The 19,040-nt window shown below is 31.5% G+C and overlaps 1 protein-coding gene and 1 long non-coding RNA gene across 2 annotated transcripts in view; both read right to left on the bottom strand.

The window, feature by feature from the left end:
- LOC136989865 (uncharacterized) overlaps nt 1-19,040 on the bottom strand; it is a 255,026-nt gene that overhangs the window by 31,154 nt on the left and 204,832 nt on the right. The gene's annotated exons all lie outside the window — the stretch shown is intronic.
- Nucleotides 11,047-17,916, bottom strand: LOC136989752 (uncharacterized). Its single transcript, XM_067288005.1, has 6 exons — nt 17,862-17,916; nt 14,327-14,652; nt 13,903-13,964; nt 13,719-13,820; nt 13,561-13,644; nt 11,047-11,401 (listed from the first exon to the last, which is right to left on the bottom strand). The coding sequence occupies exons 2-6, from the start codon at nt 14,553-14,555 to the stop codon at nt 11,372-11,374; spliced, it is 507 nt and encodes a 168-aa protein (XP_067144106.1). The 5' UTR covers nt 14,556-14,652; nt 17,862-17,916; the 3' UTR covers nt 11,047-11,371.

Genomic DNA, 19,040 nt, shown 5'->3' with positions numbered 1-19,040 from the left:
TAATTGGTCAGGTCACCAAGTTGCAATTTTAAACCCAAATTTAAAAATTCTTAATCTAACAAAAAATGGGGCTGCATTGGACTTGAATAAGCCCTAGGCCTCGAAAAACTAGATCCGCCCTGAGCAGTGGCGTGCCGTGACATTTGATGACAGGGAAGCTGTGTTTCTGTAAGAAGCCGACTTCCAGGGGCAATCAGTTAATTGCGCGTCAGTGATGGTCTAGGGCAGTGGTTCTTGACCTTTTTACACTCGCGGCCCGCCAAATATTTCATAATTTTTTTGTGACCCTTATTTTTTAATAATAATTTATATTTGATAATTTGATAATTTAGCTATAATAAATTGATTTTTTTATTATTGCTTTATTTTTTATATAATAAATGTAAATCATAACTTTATTATTTCATTATCTATTTAAATAACATTCAAACTTCACAATTAAACATGAAAACTCATTAATTTTTAACAGAAAATAAAATAAGAAACATGTCGATAAATCGATCCAATGTCGATGCTAAAACTAAACTAAAACTAAAACGCCCACTTGTGGTAAGGATTCTGCATAACTTTTGCAAAAATATTTAAATTTTCAAAGCCTACTATTTTTCCTAATTATTTTTAAAATTCCAAGCATTAATAGTTTCTTAGAATTGCTTTGGAATAAAAGAAGTAAATACTACGGTGTAAGTAGCATATTTGCATTTATTTCTTCTGTACTAACAAAGTTGTATGTAAGAAGAAATACAAAATAAATAAATAAAAACTAAATAGGAAAACTTTATCTTTCTTATTTCACTTTTCAATACGATATTCGGATTATACATCAATTTTCTTTTTATTATATTCTGAAGGAAATTTTGCATAATTTGGCGGCCCCCGGCAAACTTCTTATGGACCCCCAGGGTCGCGGCCCCCCTGTTAAGAGTTACTGGTCTAGGGTCCATTCGTATTCATTTGTTCGATAAGCCAGTAAGAACTGTAGACTTCTCTAAATGTATTTTTAATATCACAATTACATTCTGAATCGCTAGCCACGATATAAGGGCTAAAATTAAAAATAAATTATACAAACTTACTCGGTGAAATAAAATGTGCGGTGGATATACATACCTGGTACAATGTATTGTTCGATTGTATTAATATACTTTTAAAGAAAATTATAATTAAAATATAGCTTTGTAAAGAAACGTACATAAAAATAACATAATATTCTTTACTTTTTAAATCTTAAAACAATCCACTTAGTCAAATATCTTGATACGAGTAGCTAATGGATGGAACTAGTGACGGTCCAGGTAGGTGTGTAGTGAGTGTGTGCGTGCCAAATCCCGTGGGTGCCGATACCGGTCAATGTCAAATGCCTCTTTTGTCGCATCACTAGTATATCTCAAAGGACGCCACAGGGCTGTTGTAAATTTTAAACGTTTCTCACCGTAGCTGTAAAAATCTAACTATGTTAAACTTAATAGTCATTCGTTTTCTAACTAATTCGTTTTAATACTAGTTGTACACGGAAATCAGTTTCCCACTGTACTGATCGAGTGATTGGTTCTGTTAAGCTTTTGTTGAAGTAAAATTCTGGCTCTTTCAACAGGAATTTATTTATGTCCCCATTCCCTAATCTCTTAATTATTTAGTCACTTCTTAAGTAGAAATAAGTCGAAACCAGTTATTTTGTACCTGAATATCTGTAGTCTTGGGAAAACAGTGGAAAGACAAATTTTTATGACAACGGATATATAAATCGTAAATTTAAGGAAAATAAATTCTAGAGCTTTTTTTGTACCATTGTAGCGTCTCTATTCATTAAATTTGGTTGTAAATGATGCTGCCAAAATAACAGTTAATTTTTTAACACTGTACTAAGAATTGTACACGTTTTTTCTGCATCCCCTTACAGATGGGACATACTAAATCGTAATATCACCGGTTTAACATTGAAATCCGTAAGTAATATAAGATGGGAGAGCGGAATAAACGCAGAATAAATATATCAAATATTTTAATGGAGTTTTTTTAAACTCCTGTCAACTATACAGAACTATCATAAAAACATGCCAGTAAACTCCTATCGGTTGGGTTAGTTATAAATCTAGTCTAGGGTGGGCAACCCTTTTTATAACATGGGCCAGAATAAATTTTACGTTTTTTTCCGCGCCGTAGTAGTTAATTGACGCCTTCTTGTGACTCGTAATTTTTTTAGTCTGCAAATATGAAATAAATAAATAAAAAGTTAATTACTACATTTATTTCTCTTATCGTTTTCGAAAATTACAAAGAATTGGAAAAATAACTATTAATTAATTATTTTTCCAATTTAATAATCTATTAAAGATCTCGCGGGCCGGATAGAAACTTTTCGCCAGCCGTAGCTGGCCCGCGGGTTGCCTGCCGTTGATCTAGTCTGCTCGTGATTCACATAATCGGGCGAAGGTGGCCGAATATCTAGCAGGCGGCTAACAGCCCACAACCGCTCCGGAATATAAAGTCGCGTACTCTTTACGCGTGTGTCGTTTCTACCAGCTAAACCGTGACGTTTGTGCTATGTAAAGCGCATGCGCCAATGCCTATAATCTGGCTGCTTGGAAGTTGACAGGCAGGCGGATAACAGCCCACAACCGCTCCGGGATATAAAGCTGTACTCTTTACGAGTGTGTCGCTTCTACCAGCTAAACCGGGTGAGGTTGGTGCACTGTAAACCGCATGTGCTAATGCCTATATAATCTGGCTGATTGGAGACTGACCCGGTTTCGACATTCCTTCCGCCACCGAATTATTCAAATATACAATAGGAATCTTATCGTTTTTTTCACATGTAGTATAGAAATTTGTAAAAGATACATAATGCAGTTATAATAAAATATTAATTTTAATTAATTCAAAGTACGTTAAAATATGAAAATTTATATTTTATAAAATTCAAGGGAAGGTCATTGAAAGGTGGAATCGGCGCTTCCATCGCTTCCAATGACCGCACGCCACTGGCCCTGAGTGTATTTGGACTGATTTCGTACACTATCTAAAAGAAATGTCTGCGTAACTAATCTAACATAAAGAAATTAAATTTTATTTCAACTGTTTGTACCAAGATCGTACCGTATTTTATCAAAATATTTTTGGTACATCTTAATTTAAAAACTGTTAATAAAATGCTAAGATTTATCTTTTCGTAATTTATTCCCAAAAAGATTTATTTGTTTTTAATAAATATTCTCTTAAACATGCGAAATATTTTTCACAATTGTTTTTACATCGAGTTCCAGAAGAGGGCCAAGCGGGCCCACGTCTCAATCAAGAAACTAAAAAAAAAAATATTTACAAATTGTCGAAAATATTTATCGCGTTCCCAATAATCACTGTTTCAATGAGAGATCATTTTCACTCTTCCTTAAAAATCCCGTCGTAGTAGTACCACGAATCAAAATCGATTAAATAGATATGTTTTGTTAAATCCATATTGAGAAACTGAAGTCACTCCGGCCAAGGGTACTCGCAGGATTTTGTTTCCGGAGACGAAACTTATACGATTTAGAAGAACCAACCAAATCAGTTGATTCACTGAAATCGTATACCATAAAAACACGCTCGTTTCCTTACATTATCTTCATCTATCTTCGTGACAATAAGTAATTAATAAACACAATTACTAATAATTATATTTTTATTAACTATCAAAGTTCACAATCTGATAATACTATAATTTTAGGATCAGAAACTATTTTAAGACATCATCTGCAAATTAATTTTGCATTTCACTTTGCATATTTATATATATAACAGTTTCAATTCATAAAGTTATCATGGCACAGATGTGAGAGAAAGATAGCACCCTTTCCATCTGAAGCCTCATCTTCTTCAGCAGTACTGACTGTTAATTTTTTTTTTCTTAGTGTTAGTTCTTTTTCTTCTTTATTGCCAGACTTTTTTCGTAAAATCATTATCAATTGTACTGTCAGTACTTATAGAAACTTCAGTGGATAATCTAGTTTCGTCTATTTGATCATCAGCATTGTTGTCTTCTTGAGGCGACGATGTGAGGGATAATGCTTCCAACACATTATCACTATTGTTCGAATCACTCTGATTTCTCGATTCATCGTCTTGAAAATTGAATTGCATTATATCTGTTTCATTATTAAATTCAGAATTCATTTCGTTAATATCAAATGTTAATAATTATAGATGGATTTTTTATAGTTTTTATTATTATTAATATTTTTTTCCAAATCGCTTCGACCAATAAATAAACTTGTAAACACAATAAAACACTTCAGATCTGTTCAGGACTTTTAAAAGTCATTTCGAGTTGTTTTATTTCATCGTCGTGTAAACGTTCGACCAATCTGAGGAATTTGTCGAATGAATATTTCGTATCAATTGTCGAAGAAATGGACGAAGGTCGAGCGTTTTCCTCGACTTCGTCTGGTTCTAATAGAGGTTGTTGCTCGAGTTCGGGTGACAGTGTCTTATCCGGTTTTCTTTTTTCCTCTTTGTCTTGTCTCTGTCCGACAGTTCGACGCATTTTCTGATTGGATTCATTATAGCAATGTCGTTGAATCAGCATGCCACAAAAGGTGATCGTTGTTATAAAAAACAAAATCGATAGCGACATTGTTAATGTTAAATATCGCCTTTTTATTTGTTCGTCGATAGATACGGTGTCTGGATTGTTCGTAGCTGGCTCTGTACCGACGGATTGTTGTGTCAAAACGAGATCTAATTCTTTCATCTTTTCATCCCTCAATTCTGTTAATTTAGATTCGAGCCAGGTCACCGTAGAACTTAATCGTGGCATTGGTCGGGCAGTAATTTCTTGAAATAATAACAAAAATACTAGCATTCGGAACATCTTGTCGAAAGAAAACTGGCAGCGAAAAGAATGCATTCTGACAATGAAAACGTTTTTCATTATTTCTTGGCGTATTGTTTAACATTATTACAATCTGTTTATTTTTGTTATTGATATTTTAATAAACGCTATTTGGGGTTTTTAAAGAAATTTTATTAAAGTCTGTCAATGCCATATGTCTTCATTAATATTATTGCTATTAATTTGAATGTTAAGACGACATGCAATTTTGATATCGTGGCGAATATCTATGTATTTATTTTTTACATTTCACATCGTTAGACAATTTAAAACAACAAAAAAACTGATTTAAATATCCAATGCCTTAAGTTTCGTTTGTTTTTTTGTAGAGTTATCAAAAGGTACACCACCAACATTTAAAATATCTAATTGCAATTGAACGACATCATCATCCTCTCCTGTTCCAGCACTGTTATGTTAGGTCAGTGGCGTAGCGTAGTGGTGGCGGCAGGGGCGGCCCGCCCCGGGCAGCACTTTTAGGGGGCGGCATTTTTTCACAATAAATAGTAATAATATCTTGTATAAATTTGAATCATTTCATTTCATATTTTTGTCGCACCTACGATTCAGACCGATTTAAATGAGCACGGAATTTTTCATTACTTATTCTGTGACGAAAATGGAGAATCTCCTTTGTTTAAATGAATGTATAATAATGACATTTTGCTCATTGCAGCGACTGACATCACCGTCTTTAGTAACTTGTAGGGATTCCTCGTATTTTATTTAAGAGGGCGAAATTTTAAGAAGGCGTCGAAATTTTCCTTCGCCCTGAACGGCTGACACCCACCCTACGCCACTGCCGTTCGTATTCGTTTGTTCGATAAGCCAGTAAAAACCGTATACTTCTTTAAATGTATTTTTAATAGATTATCTGACGTACTTAATAAATAACAGAGGTAATTGTATTAAACTTTCTTATTTGATTCAATAAATTCCCTATGCCCTCTAAATGCCAATTCTTGCTTTGAGAAAAAACATATAACATCTATTAATTTAGATATATCTATTAATCGTAATTATCTTGTTATAATTTTTAATATTTATTTTATATTGTCTACTAATGTTAAATTCTATTCTATTTTGATTTCCAAATTGCTTCAATTTTACGAAAGAATCGTCATTCGTCATAAATTTCATCGTTAAAATGTCGAAATTTTTTAGTTGATGTATTTATATTTAATTTAGGCATTGGTCTTTATCTTTTAATAACGTTTACTTTTTCATTATATGGTCTTGAGCCAAAACTTTTTTAAAATAAATTTTTGAATCACTAGCCACGATATAAGGGCTAAAAATTAAAACTATAAAAAAAACTTACTTGGTAAAACAAAATTTGTGATGAATATACATACCTAGTACAAAAAATTCTTTAATTATATGAATATACTTTTAAAGATACTTATAATTAAACATAACTTTGTAAAGAAACGTACATGAAAATAACAAAATATTCTTTACTTTTTAAATCTTAAAACAATCCACTTAGTGAAATAGCTATCTTCGAGTGGCTAATGAATAGAATCAGAGACAGTTCTGGTAGGTGTGTGCATGCCAAATCCCGAGGTGCCGATACCGGTCAATGTCAAGTGCCTCTTTTGCGGCATCACTAGTAAACCTCAAAGCACGCGACAGGGCTGTTGTAAATTTCATACGTTTCTCACCATAGCTGTAAAAACCTAAATATGTTAAACTTAATATTCATTTGTTTTCTAAGTAATTCGTTTTAATACCAGGTGTACACGGAAATCAGTTCCCCACTGTACTGAGCTAGTGACTGGTTGGGTTAAGATTTTGTTGAAGTAAAATTCTGGCTCTTTCAACAGGAATTTATTTATGTCCCCATTACCTAATCTCTTAATTATTTAACTACTTTTTAGTAGAAATAAGTCGAAACCAGTTACTTTGTACTTGAATATCTGTAGTCTTGGGAAGACGTTGGAAGACAAATTTTTATGATAACGGATATATAAATCGTAAATTTAAGGAAAATAAATTCTAGAGCTTTTTTTTGTACCATTGTACGTCTTATTCATTAAATTTGGTTGTAAATGATGCTGCCAAAATATCAGTTAATTTTTTAACACTGTATAAGAATTGTACACCTTTTTTTCCGCATTCCCTTACAGATGGGACGTACTATAATCGTAATATCACCGGTTTAACATTAAAATCCGTAAGTAATATAAGATGGGAGAGCAGAATAAACGCAAAATAAATATATCAAATATTTTAAAGGATTTTTTTAAAACTCCTGTCAACTATACAGAACTATTATAAAAACATGCCAGTAAACTCCTATCGGTTGGGTTAAGTTATAAATCTAGTCTAGGGTGGGCAACCTTTTTTATAACATGAGCCAGAATAAATTTTACGTTTTTTCCGCGGGCCGTAGTAGTTAATTGACGCCTTCTTGTGACTTGTAATTTTTTTAGTCTGCAAATATGAAATAAATAAATAAAAAGTTAATTACTACATTTATCTCTCTTATCGTTTTCGAAAATTACAAAGAATTAAAAAAATAACTAATTATTAGTTGTTTTTCCAATTTAATAATCTATTAAAGACTTCTCGGGCCGGATAGAAACTTTTCGCGAGCCGTAGATGGCCCGCCGTTAATCGAGTCTACTTATAATTCACATAACCGGGCGTGGGCAGTTGAATATATAGCAGGCAGGCGGCTAACAGACCAGAACCGGTCCGGGATATGAAATTGGATGCTTTATGCGTGTGTTGCTTCTACCAGGTAAACCGGGTGAGGTTGGTCTTCTGTAAACCGCATGTGCCAATGCCTATATAATCTGGCTGATTGGAAACTGACCCGGTTTCGACATTCCTTCCGCTACTGAATTATTCGAATATACGATATTAATTTTATCGTTTTTTTCCCCCATGTAGTATAGAAATTTTAAAAGATACATAATGCATTTATAATAAAATATTAATTTTAATTAATTCAAAGTACTGTAGGCCTACGTTAATATATGAAAATTTATATTTTACAAAATACAAGGGAAGGTTATTGGAAGGTGAAAGCAGCGCTTCCATTGCTTCCAATGACTGCACGCCACTGGGTATTAAGCTTTAATGAGAGTGAACGAAATCATGTCCCTCACACACATTGATATCTAGACACACAGAAATAACTCTTGATTTTTTTTTTTTTTTTTTTTTTGGATTTTTCAATGTTTCAAAGTTTTCTAAGTCTAAAAATTTGAAAAATTTTGGGGAAGTCATATTTCGACCGATCGCCGTACTTTCCTTCTGTTTTATATAAACCGAGAGCCAGGAAAGTAAATACTTGTTAGAATCAGTTTAATTTATTTGGTTACGGGCAGTCTGCTGAGGGAGATGCTTTCCTGAAAGACTTCTATGCGAATTTGGCCCTATTCAGATGTTACTAACGTGAAAAAACACAGATCAACATTGAATTTGAAAATGCTCAGAAATGCTTTTTTTGCATGAAATCAACAACGCAAAATGAAAGAAGCTTATCCATTTCTGGAAATTTTTTACGTCAAAACAATTTTATATCTTCTGGTTCTAGTGTATATGTTTTTTTTTGCATCATTCTTTTCTCTAATTAATCCAAGATCTTTCATAAATAACCAAGCTTTAAAAACCTTAAAGTTCTTGAGAAAAATGTTTTAGTCGGGATTACCTGATTCTCTAAAATTCAAAAATATCATGAAAACACAATTTTTAGTCACAGCATATATCTCTAGAATGTTCAAATTTTATACCGTGTGGTTATAAAATAAGTACAGTAGAGCATCGATTATCCGACCCCGATTAACCGACCGCGTTCTAGTCGGCAAATTCAAATGTCCGCTAGTGATGTGGCGCTACAATATTTGGCTATGTCTTGGATACTTTAATATTATTTTTGTTAAATTTTTGCATGTTTTAGCTGACAACATTGACTCGACCATGAAAGGGAGGCTAGTATTTAAACCATGCATAATTTTTTATTTTGTCTTTATTTTGTGGAAAATAAAGAAATTACTTTGTTTTTTAATTTTCGTCCGATGGCGATAATTATGTTTAATTAATTTTCTGAAGACAAAGTCCTTCTCGGAACATGGGACCACCATTTTTAAGTTCCAAACATTACACTTTTGGCAACTGACCTTTCCTTTTAGGCTACTGGCCACCAAACACTTCTTTAAAAACACAAACATATATCTAATTAAAAATATTAACATTTGTAAAGAAGCAGGAACTGGTAAAGTACGGACGTCTATTCTCCATCATGCCTTCTTGGGGTTGGTTCGGCTTTTATCTACAACGAAATAGGCGCTGGTAAAATGTAGATGAGGAAAGCTACCCCCTGGCGACGATATTTTAAAATTATATTTGTTAATTTTCGTCCGATGGCGATAATTATGTTTAATTAATTTTCTGAAGACAAAGTCCTGGATGTTTGGAACTTCAAGCTACCGACAGCTCAAAATAGAAATACTTATTTTATTACCACTCGGTACTTAAATGTCCAAAAAGAAAGATAAGAAAATTATATTTTCGCTAATTGAACCACTATGTTTCTAGAAGAATACAAAACTACTGACGTTACTTCACACGATGACACATGTGAAATGCAAACTTTGTAAAAAGTGAAATGGTAGTAGGATAAGACCGAATAGGGAAGAGACTAACTCTGTTATTAAACAAATATCACGTTAGTACAATTACTACTAAGCTATGCGAAATGACTTAAACTCAGACTTGCATCAGCTTGTAAGTACAATCGTGCTTTAGAGACATGCGGTTCAAAACATGTGTTTCATACGTATTCATTAATTGCATTTTAATGCATCAGATATAAAAACAACTAATCAAGCTTAAAAAAACAGAAAAAAACGTGGTATTGTACCTTTAAGTAAGATTATATAATACTGTTATAGAACAAAATTCTTATTGGTACCATAAATACAAAGGCTGTTTATTTCTGTCTCTTCAATAATTACACGGAAGATATAAGCACACGAAATGGAGAGTAGTGAGCAATAGTAAAATTTAAGTTTAAAATTTTATTATTGTTCGTATATTGTTGTATCGAGAGTCAGCTTGACAGACTGAAGCTTTTGTTCTTATCTCTGACCACTTTAAAGCAAACAAATTTTTTTTCGTTTGTAATAGGCATAACAACTATATATCCTTTATGGTAAACGATTTAAATGAACTTTTATAAATGATAGAAAGAATTTGCGTCCAATTACATAAACAAAGTCTTAATCACATAGAATATTACGCAAATGAACTGAATAGTTATTCTTGAAATCAAAAAGCTTCATGGTAAATTTTGCTAAAGCAACGATAGTTGCTTGATTTCAACAAAGGAAACATATCCTATATTTTATAAATTCTGTTGTTTGCAGCACTTTTGAATCCAAAACTGATTCCACATGGCAATGATTGTCTTGAGTATCATTTCATTTAGTATCAGTATTGATCAGTAGATTTAAGATTAAGTATCAGTAGTTTAAATGTTTAATAAGGTTCTATTATTGGCGATGCTTACAAGATCTTAATGAACAAATCATTCGTAAAAGCATTGTTTTACCTTGAATGAGTATTATCATTATCCGACAAGAATGAATAAAACGGATCCTTTGGTTTCCGTTAATTGTAATAAATACGAGCAATTATTTATTCTGACGTCGTCACAATACTAAGATGCAATTTTTAATTCTTTTAATTTAAAATATATGCTATCTACCTCAAATTAGTAGTACCTTGCACCTGTATATCATACTTTTCCTTTAACAATAGAGTCGTGCTGAACACCTGAAATCTTCGAGAAAGAAAATTTGAATCAAGTTAACATGACTTTCGGTTTGGATCGAAAGTTCTTATACAGTTAACCTGTGCCTTCTACCGCTACGGTTTTTATATGTGATCAAAATTTTAGTTTCCTAACTGTATTCTCTAGAATAAGGATGGCCAGACAGACAAAAAATGCTGGTAATTTATTTATTTGGCTACTGTTTGAAAAATTTGCAGATCGAAAAGTTGTTCAATTTATTAATTTAGAAAGACAAACAATAACACACCATTAAATGCAAACATAATGCAGTAAAATATGTTATAAATAAAGATAATTTAAACGATACCACGATCGTGCACCGTTTAATATTTTAACACTTCGTGTTGTAATTAAATATAACTGAAAATAATCAACTGTTTAATAAAATTTTTATTTTCTATTTACAAAGTTTTTAAAAGAATTTACGTTTTTAATTAAAAGAAATTAATAATTACGCACAAACCATCCATTTCAGCATATTGACTGAACAAAATGAATTTATTTCAAAAAATTAGGCATCATCCAGAAATTGAGTAGAAGAATTCTACAAATTACAAATATAAATTTGAATACCAACCAATTTTGTATATCGATATAATTATATCAATTTGTTATACATCAAATAAGAATTATAAAAATCAGTTAAATGTAATTCTTCAATAAATTGTCAACGAAGAGAAGAAAATCCAATTACTTTAACATGTTTTTGTAATCTCCAGGCATTTCTGAAAAAAAGAAAAAAAGGAAATTAAGATGAAAATCATTTTCATATAAACTAATTTATACTTTATATTAATGTGCAGTACATAAGGTAACTTATCAGTTATTTTTAATTTATATTAATAATAATACTCACGATTTCTGGTAATATTTGTTTAATTTAAATAAAAACTTGAATAGAGATTGAAAAAAAAAAATTTTCAATTTTTATGTTTCAATGTTAATTTAATATAACGTAGGGAAAGTATGGCGATCGCTCGAATTTATTTATTTATTGCTTTCTTGTTGCATTTCTTCATGCTTCCACTGTCCAGAAATCCAAAAAATGTACAAATATTCCCAAGAAAATTCTGTCTATTTTTATGTCTGCTGGCTGTCTATCCGTATGTCGGTATAAATTTTGCATTATATCTCAACACTGCATAATCCAAATATTTTGTGATTTGGTAGGTTTATTTCTATACATGAGACTTCGATGCTATTAAATTTTAGTAGTTAAAAACCATTAGATAAGGCGTTATATAGAGGAGGTCATTAACATATATCGAGTGTGGCTAGATTTGATGGAAGTTTAATCGTTATTAGCGTTTACAATTTTTTTAGAAATAGGATACTACCCTCAAAAATAAGTTTTTTGCCTTCTGAATTAAGTAATAATGTAAAAATTATTTTAAAATAAAATCTCATAACACATGGCGCAACACACAACTTCAGGTCAGAATATTTCTAGTGAAACTAATTGATGCTATCTAAAAAAAACATTTTAGTATTAGAATAGTATCAATATAATAATCGTTATGTGTAAGTAATTATTAATTTGAACTATTTTAAGTGTAAGACATTTATATAAAACACAATTTAAATATGGAAGTATTAATGACAATAATTACAATTAGTAAATTAGTGTGCAGTTAGAATCAAAATTGTACAGGTAATTTTATCAGTATTTAATAGTTCTTATTCTTTCGTGTATTCAAAGAGCTAATGAAAACAAATCTTTTACTATACAGGATGATTACAGTTAAACTAATCCTACTCCGAAACCGCTGCAGCTGGTTCTATTGGACACGTGTCGATGAAATTTTGTAGGCCTGTGTGTGCTATCTATAATATGGCCAATACATTTCTGGAAAGCAAAATTTATTTTAAATATTGCGTCGCTAGGAAAAAATCCCGCGTCTCAAGAACAAAACCCATAAGTCAGTAAAGCAATATATTACAGTATTTTACACTTAAATTTACACGTCAGCTTATAATGACGTGATCAAATTTCGCGCAAATTATTTCGATTTGAATACTGGCTTTTAGCTTTGCACCGTTACAGTCCTGTCACACTGTTTTCTGTAATAATTTACAGTACATAATATTGTAGTATATACTGTACTTGTTGTGAAGCTCCTTATTTTCTGTTAGGGATGAGAATTTAAAGTAACATTTGTTTCTCAGAAATCTATACACCATGGAAAATGCAATAAGAACCCCCAAATTCACATCCGGCAATGCGCAAAGTAGAATCTTCTTGGATTTTCCAATATAGACCACATACCTTCTCTCTAAAAAAGTAAATGATTCTGTGCCATATCTTATTAGTCATATTGTCATGTTAATTCATTCTATTATTTATGAATGAATAAGTTGTACTATTGGTTCTGCCGCCATAGCAAAAACCAGCCCATAACATAGATGATTTTCCGCTTTGCGCCCACAAGTGGTCGAGTGGATAAAACACTGAAAACTGGTAGATGGGGGTCGTGGGTTTGCGCCTGGCCAACTAGTCAGCTTCGTGGAGATTTCGGATGTTTTCCATGTTAGTAAAACATAAGTAGGTGCCACGTTTTTGTAGAAAGTCCTTTTGGGAGGTATTCCACCTCGGCAGATGGCCATATGTCGCGTTGCCCCGTATAAGAATAAAACCAATCCTTCTCTTTGCCTGCGTTAAGAAAATATTTCATGTTCCTTTCCAAAATTGTGATAATACACTATAATCCATCAAAACCAACCTTAGAATCTTACATCACAATATTAAATTAAACTGCAAATGAGCGGCACGTATTTTTACCTTACTAATTTAACAATGCTACAAATGCTTAAGTGATTACACAATAATTAACGTAATAATTATTCAATAAAGTTATATAAATGAATTTAATCGCGTTGAACTTACTGCGATAATCAGATAAACCTTTGGATTGCTAATACTGAAGGTCTGTTGAGCTGAACTGTGACATTTGAGAAATTCGCCAAACACCTATTAATAGAAATATCACCAATTAATAAAATAAATAATAAGTAATACAACGTTTAGAAATACAAATGAATTACTTCTGGAGAAGCCTCTGTGAGTTTGCAAACGAACTCAGTTATCTCGTCTGTTGTAGGAAAAAACTGCAGTCGTTGAACACAGTTTTTAGCGAAATCCAGAACCTAAATATTAAACAAAATAATAAAAGTATTATTTAGTAAATTTATTTTACAATAAGACTTTTGCAAATGTTTAAAAGCTTACAGTTTGCAATCCATTTTCAACCAAGCAAAATCGAAAGTCTCTTTTTTCGGTACAACTCAGTCCTAATTAAAATAATAATTAGAAACATAAAAAATAAATATATTGTCGTTAAATCTCATTTCGATTTCCATAAGCATAAACACAAGATTGTAAGGATAATTAATGAGTTAAACATGAAAATACGCAAAGAAAGTTTCAGTGGTGCGTTATAGCTTCATGGATTCCAGGCATATTTGAATTACGGGGACCCTTGCATGGTGTTGACTTCAGATATTTACTTTCAGGAAATTTTTTGAAGATGTTTTCTTATAAAAAACTGCTTTAGAAATCCCTGTTGGATGTATACCGTAGGGCAGGTAATTGCCCTTTTTGCCCACAGGATAACGCGCCACTGGAAAGTTAATCATGTGTAATTACCACTTACCACAATATATATCCATAGTCTTTGAAAGGCCTTTCACTGGATCTAAAGAAATAACATTTGGATCTATAGGAATAACATTTGGATCTATAGGAATAACATTCGGATCTATAGGAATAACATTCGGATCTACGGGAATAATATCCGGAATTCCAATAGAATTGATTGAAGAAAAAACAATAGCAAATATGAATAACATTAGTAACAGTGTCATATCCATTGATGTTTTCATTTCGTGTGGTAGATATATATATATAGGTATAGATTATATCACGTGACACTGGAGTGTGTTCTGATATATTACCAGGAAAACTGAAATTTATTAATACCTGAAAAAGTAAGAAATATTTAAGTATTAAATAAAATAATTTATTTTTATATTCATTTATTACTTTCGCGGCTGTTATAACACAGGAAGAGTATGGATATCGGTTAAAAAATGAACCCTCCCACAATTTTACATTTTTGTATTCAAAACTTTCAAATGCAAAAAAATTCGGGGATTTTTTTCTGTAGGTATGGATGTTAATATGTATGCGTGTATGTGTGCGTGAAGAGAGTACGGTTTTGTTCACCGTGTTTGAAGCTTAATAACTGTTGTGCTTTTGGTCAAAAACATTCAATATTTGCAGGGAGGTTTGTTAGTTAGCTGAATTGAGGCTATTAAATTTTGGTGGTTAAAGGTCGACGGCGTGGAGAGATAAAGAGAAATCGTGTGTCATATCTTGAGTAGGGTTGAACTTAATGACGATTTTACTTGTTATTGGCATTTACAATTGTTTATATAATTTATCACTACTCTAAAAATGAAATATTTTGCTAATTTATAATAATTAAAAATATAACTATGTTCTAATAATAAAATATCATATCAGATGACGCAGCACGCGCAATTTTAAATGTTGTCGGGGAAGTTAACCAACTTGTCGTGTTTTTAAGTAAGACATCGTTTTTTCACCAATAACCCGTAGTTTTGATGATTGATCCAAATTTATGTACTTGTTGTAAAGTCAATTCTAGGGCCATCATTTACGAGATTTTTTTGAGAACAATTTTTATGTTATTAAATCTTCTTAGAAGGCAAAAGACTTATATTTGGGGTAGGAGTGATTTTTTAAAGAAAGTATAAATGCTAATAAGTAGTGAAATTTCCATTAGTTTTGACCTCACTGAAGATGACACGTGACCTCTTCTATCTCCCCATCCATCGATCCTCTTGACTATCAAAATTTTCTAGCACGAATGCCCGATGGTTAGAAATAATCATGCCAAATTTTAAATGTTTTGGCTTATCCAGTCCCGAGATATAACGCAAAATACATGCTGACACACACGCCTACAAAATATTGTAAGGGGAGTTTTACATTTTTGGGTTCGTGGATTTCATTAATTCACATATGGTTAGCTTAAGAGCTTTATAAAATAGATTAAGTTAGTTGATAACAAACATCATCTGATATATGTTACAGTAAAAACCCGATTTTAGTGAAAACGCGTTTTAACTAGTTGAAACTAGTTCTTACTGGATGTCATTGTTATAACCTGTTTTGTCTAGTTAAAACTAGAATTTACTGCTGTACATGTTTTGATTTTAGATTAAACTAAAATCAAACATTAACATTTTAACTTTTAACATCAGTTAAAACTACAGTAGAGCATCGATTATCTGACTTAATTGGGGACTGGGGTTGGTCGAATAACTGAAAAGTCGGATAACCGAAAAGTATGAAAAAATACATTATTAGTATAGTGTATTAGGCCTGGTTTAAATACTAGCCTTCCTTTCATGGTCGAGCCAGTGCTGCCAGCTAAAACATGCAAAAATTTAACAAAAATAATATTAAAGTAGCCAAGACATAACCAAATATTGTAGCGCCACATCACTAGCGGACATTTGAATTTGCCGACTAGAACGCGGTCGGTTAACCGCTAAGTCGGTTAATCGAGGGTCGGATAAGCGATGCTCTACTGTAATTTTAGCTACATAAATATGTTTGGGGGAAATAAATAAAATGATGATTGGGATTAAAACATTTGTATTATTTAATACGATATTTATTGAAAATATTGGTCACACATTTGTGTTATTAACATTAATTAACCCTTTGTTTTTGAAGGCACCGATCGATCGGTACCCTGGCTTTTTAAGCGAAACTTCGAGGGTACCGATTCATCGTTACTTTGGTAAATATCGATTTTTGTAAAATTCATTAACAACAGATATAATCTCGTTCGATATGAAGTGAATAAAGTATAATAATTCATTATATTAGTTGATAGCAGTATAAAATTTTGATTTCAAACAAATGTTTGATATAATGTGCGATAATTTCACAACGAATAAACATACATGCATAAGTGTTATATCGAATTGTACAAAACAATATTCTACGTCTTTCTGGCTCAGTGTGAGGAAGCAACTATGTAACTAAACAATGTTAATTTTCACAAAATGTTACAAATTATCAACTTTATGTGTCAGTTCTGATATATATATATTTTTTTTCTTATAAATTTTTCTAATAAAATGTATTGAAAAATATCGTATTTAAAACTAAAGATATTAATAAATGCGAGTGATTTTTTCATATAGATATAATGATAATTTGATTTTTGGTGAACTTTTAAAATAATATTGCCTGACTGACCTATATTGCCTTAGGAGGGATCGCAAAATAAACGTAAACAAGATGTCGGGGGAAAAGGGTTAAAGCGATACAATATTCATCATACACTATAGAAACGTGTTAGCTGAATGACCTTGGTCGAAACAGTTTTTACTAAGCCATTTTGTTAAAACCCGTTTTGTCTAGTTAAAACTAGTTTTAACTCAAATTCATTTTTGACTAGCAGTAAATTCTAGTTTTAACAATGACATCCAGTAAAAACTAGTTTCAACTAGTTAAAACGCGTTTTCACTAAAAACGGGGTTTTTGCTGTAACATATATAAAATCTTATTATCTTATAAATCTTAATTAACAACCGGAAAGTAAACATTTTACTGTATTAAGATTTGTATTTGATTTAAGATTTATCTTGATAAAAACTAATATTATTAAAAGTAAATGTTTCTATGCGCTGCATTTGCAAATGAAAATGAGTAAAAGCAAATAATTGCTTTCTAATTGGATGATAAAATATGCTCTTTCTCAGGGGTGTCCGTACATTGGAACACTTCAGGCACACGTCTCTTTACCTAACCCCCAATGGGGCTCCAAATTCCAACAGAATTTATTATTCTATCTATTTTGCAAATATAAAAAAGACTAATGAACAATATTTGTCAATTGTTCCATGCATTGTCGTATGTTGACCAAAACTTGGCCTTCAAAAACGGAAGATTCCTTGTTTTCGAGGCGAAGTTAGCTCTCGATTTCAACCAGTGCCATCTTGTGAAAGCGCTGATTTCGCGGTTTGAAGCTTCTTACTTAATGTATAATGCTTTTTTATAGCTTGTGCCCCCTTTTGTATAGTCTGCGAGCGCCTCTGTATTTTATTCATATTTTTATGGTGAATAAAGATGAACAGAGAACTTACCTTGTTATAATCCGCCAAACTTTAGGTTTTGTAACGTTGACTTACAGTAAATCTGTTTAAAAATCCGTGCAGTCGCTTGTTCCATTTCCATTTATATACTATTTCACATGGAAACACCAGCTGCAGCGTGTTGTCAACACACTTAACATTTCCAGGAAGACCAAATTTATTTTCTCAGAACTTATTTTCAAAACGGTTTAATATTTTTGTTATAAACTGTTATTTTAATAATGTTTTCATTTTCCCCCTAAATCTACATTAAAGAGGAATAAAATCTAATGTAAAATTTAACTTTAAATTGTTTTAATCTGTCCTTTAACTTAATTTCTTAAATTAAGACAAAACAATATAAAAACACTAACATCAAGTAATGCTATTGTGAAGATGAATCGGAAATGTTTTAGATACATAAATATATGGAAGCATAATTTATATTATTGCTCTTCGTGGAAATGTTAAATGTGTTAACAACACCCGCAGCTGGTGTATCTATTGAAATAGTATATAAATGGAAATCAAAGAAGCTTCTAAATAAATTTTAAAACAGATTTTGTGTAACGACATGTAAGAACTTAACGTTATAAAACCTAAAGTCCAGCATATCTTAATGGCTTATAGCAAGGTAAATTAACGGTTTTATCTTTCTTCATCATACAAATATCAGTGAAGAAAGTACAGTACATATTTTATCATCGAAGTAGAAAGCAATTATTTATTGTTGCTCATTTTCATTTGGAAATGCAGCGGAAAGAAATATTTATCATATTTTATCAAGGAAAATCTTAAATCAAATACAAACCATGAATACAGAAAAATCTATACTTTCCGGGCCGTTATATAATTAACGGATCACCAAAACCATGAATACAGAAAAATCTATACTTTCCGGGCCGTTAATTATAATATGATTTTATATAACGAATGAAGTTAATATCTTAAAATCAAGGTTATACATTTTAATCGTCTTCAGCATAAAAATGTAATAAAGAAACTGCGATAATTTTTGCATCAATCACTAAAAGTACGGGTTTTTCATGAAATAAAAAACTCTCACATAAATGCTTATGGAAATAAATTACTTTTCCAAACATTAAATATTTGTTAGTTTTTTAGGTGATTTTAAATTCTAATATTGTCGTAAGATATTACAACACGATCTAGTCAGATGATAAAATACAT

Source organism: Centruroides vittatus, unplaced genomic scaffold, assembly GCF_030686945.1.
Source record: "Centruroides vittatus isolate TY-2023 unplaced genomic scaffold, ASM3068694v2 scaffold_769, whole genome shotgun sequence".
NCBI lineage: Eukaryota > Metazoa > Arthropoda > Arachnida > Scorpiones > Buthidae > Centruroides > Centruroides vittatus.
This window is presented reverse-complemented; position numbering and strand designations above follow the sequence as displayed.

Bases quoted from the DNA above. Each gene is read 5' to 3' on its own strand.
- LOC136989752 (XM_067288005.1), bottom strand. From the start codon at position 14,555: ATGAAAACATCAATGGATATGACACTGTTACTAATGTTATTCATATTT. The intron at 13,965-14,326 runs GTAAGTGGTAAT...TATTTTAATTAG, and splicing joins GACTATGGATATATATTGTG to GACTGAGTTGTACCGAAAAA. The intron at 11,402-13,560 runs GTAAGTTCAACG...TCTTTTTTTCAG, and splicing joins AGGTTTATCTGATTATCGCA to AAATGCCTGGAGATTACAAA.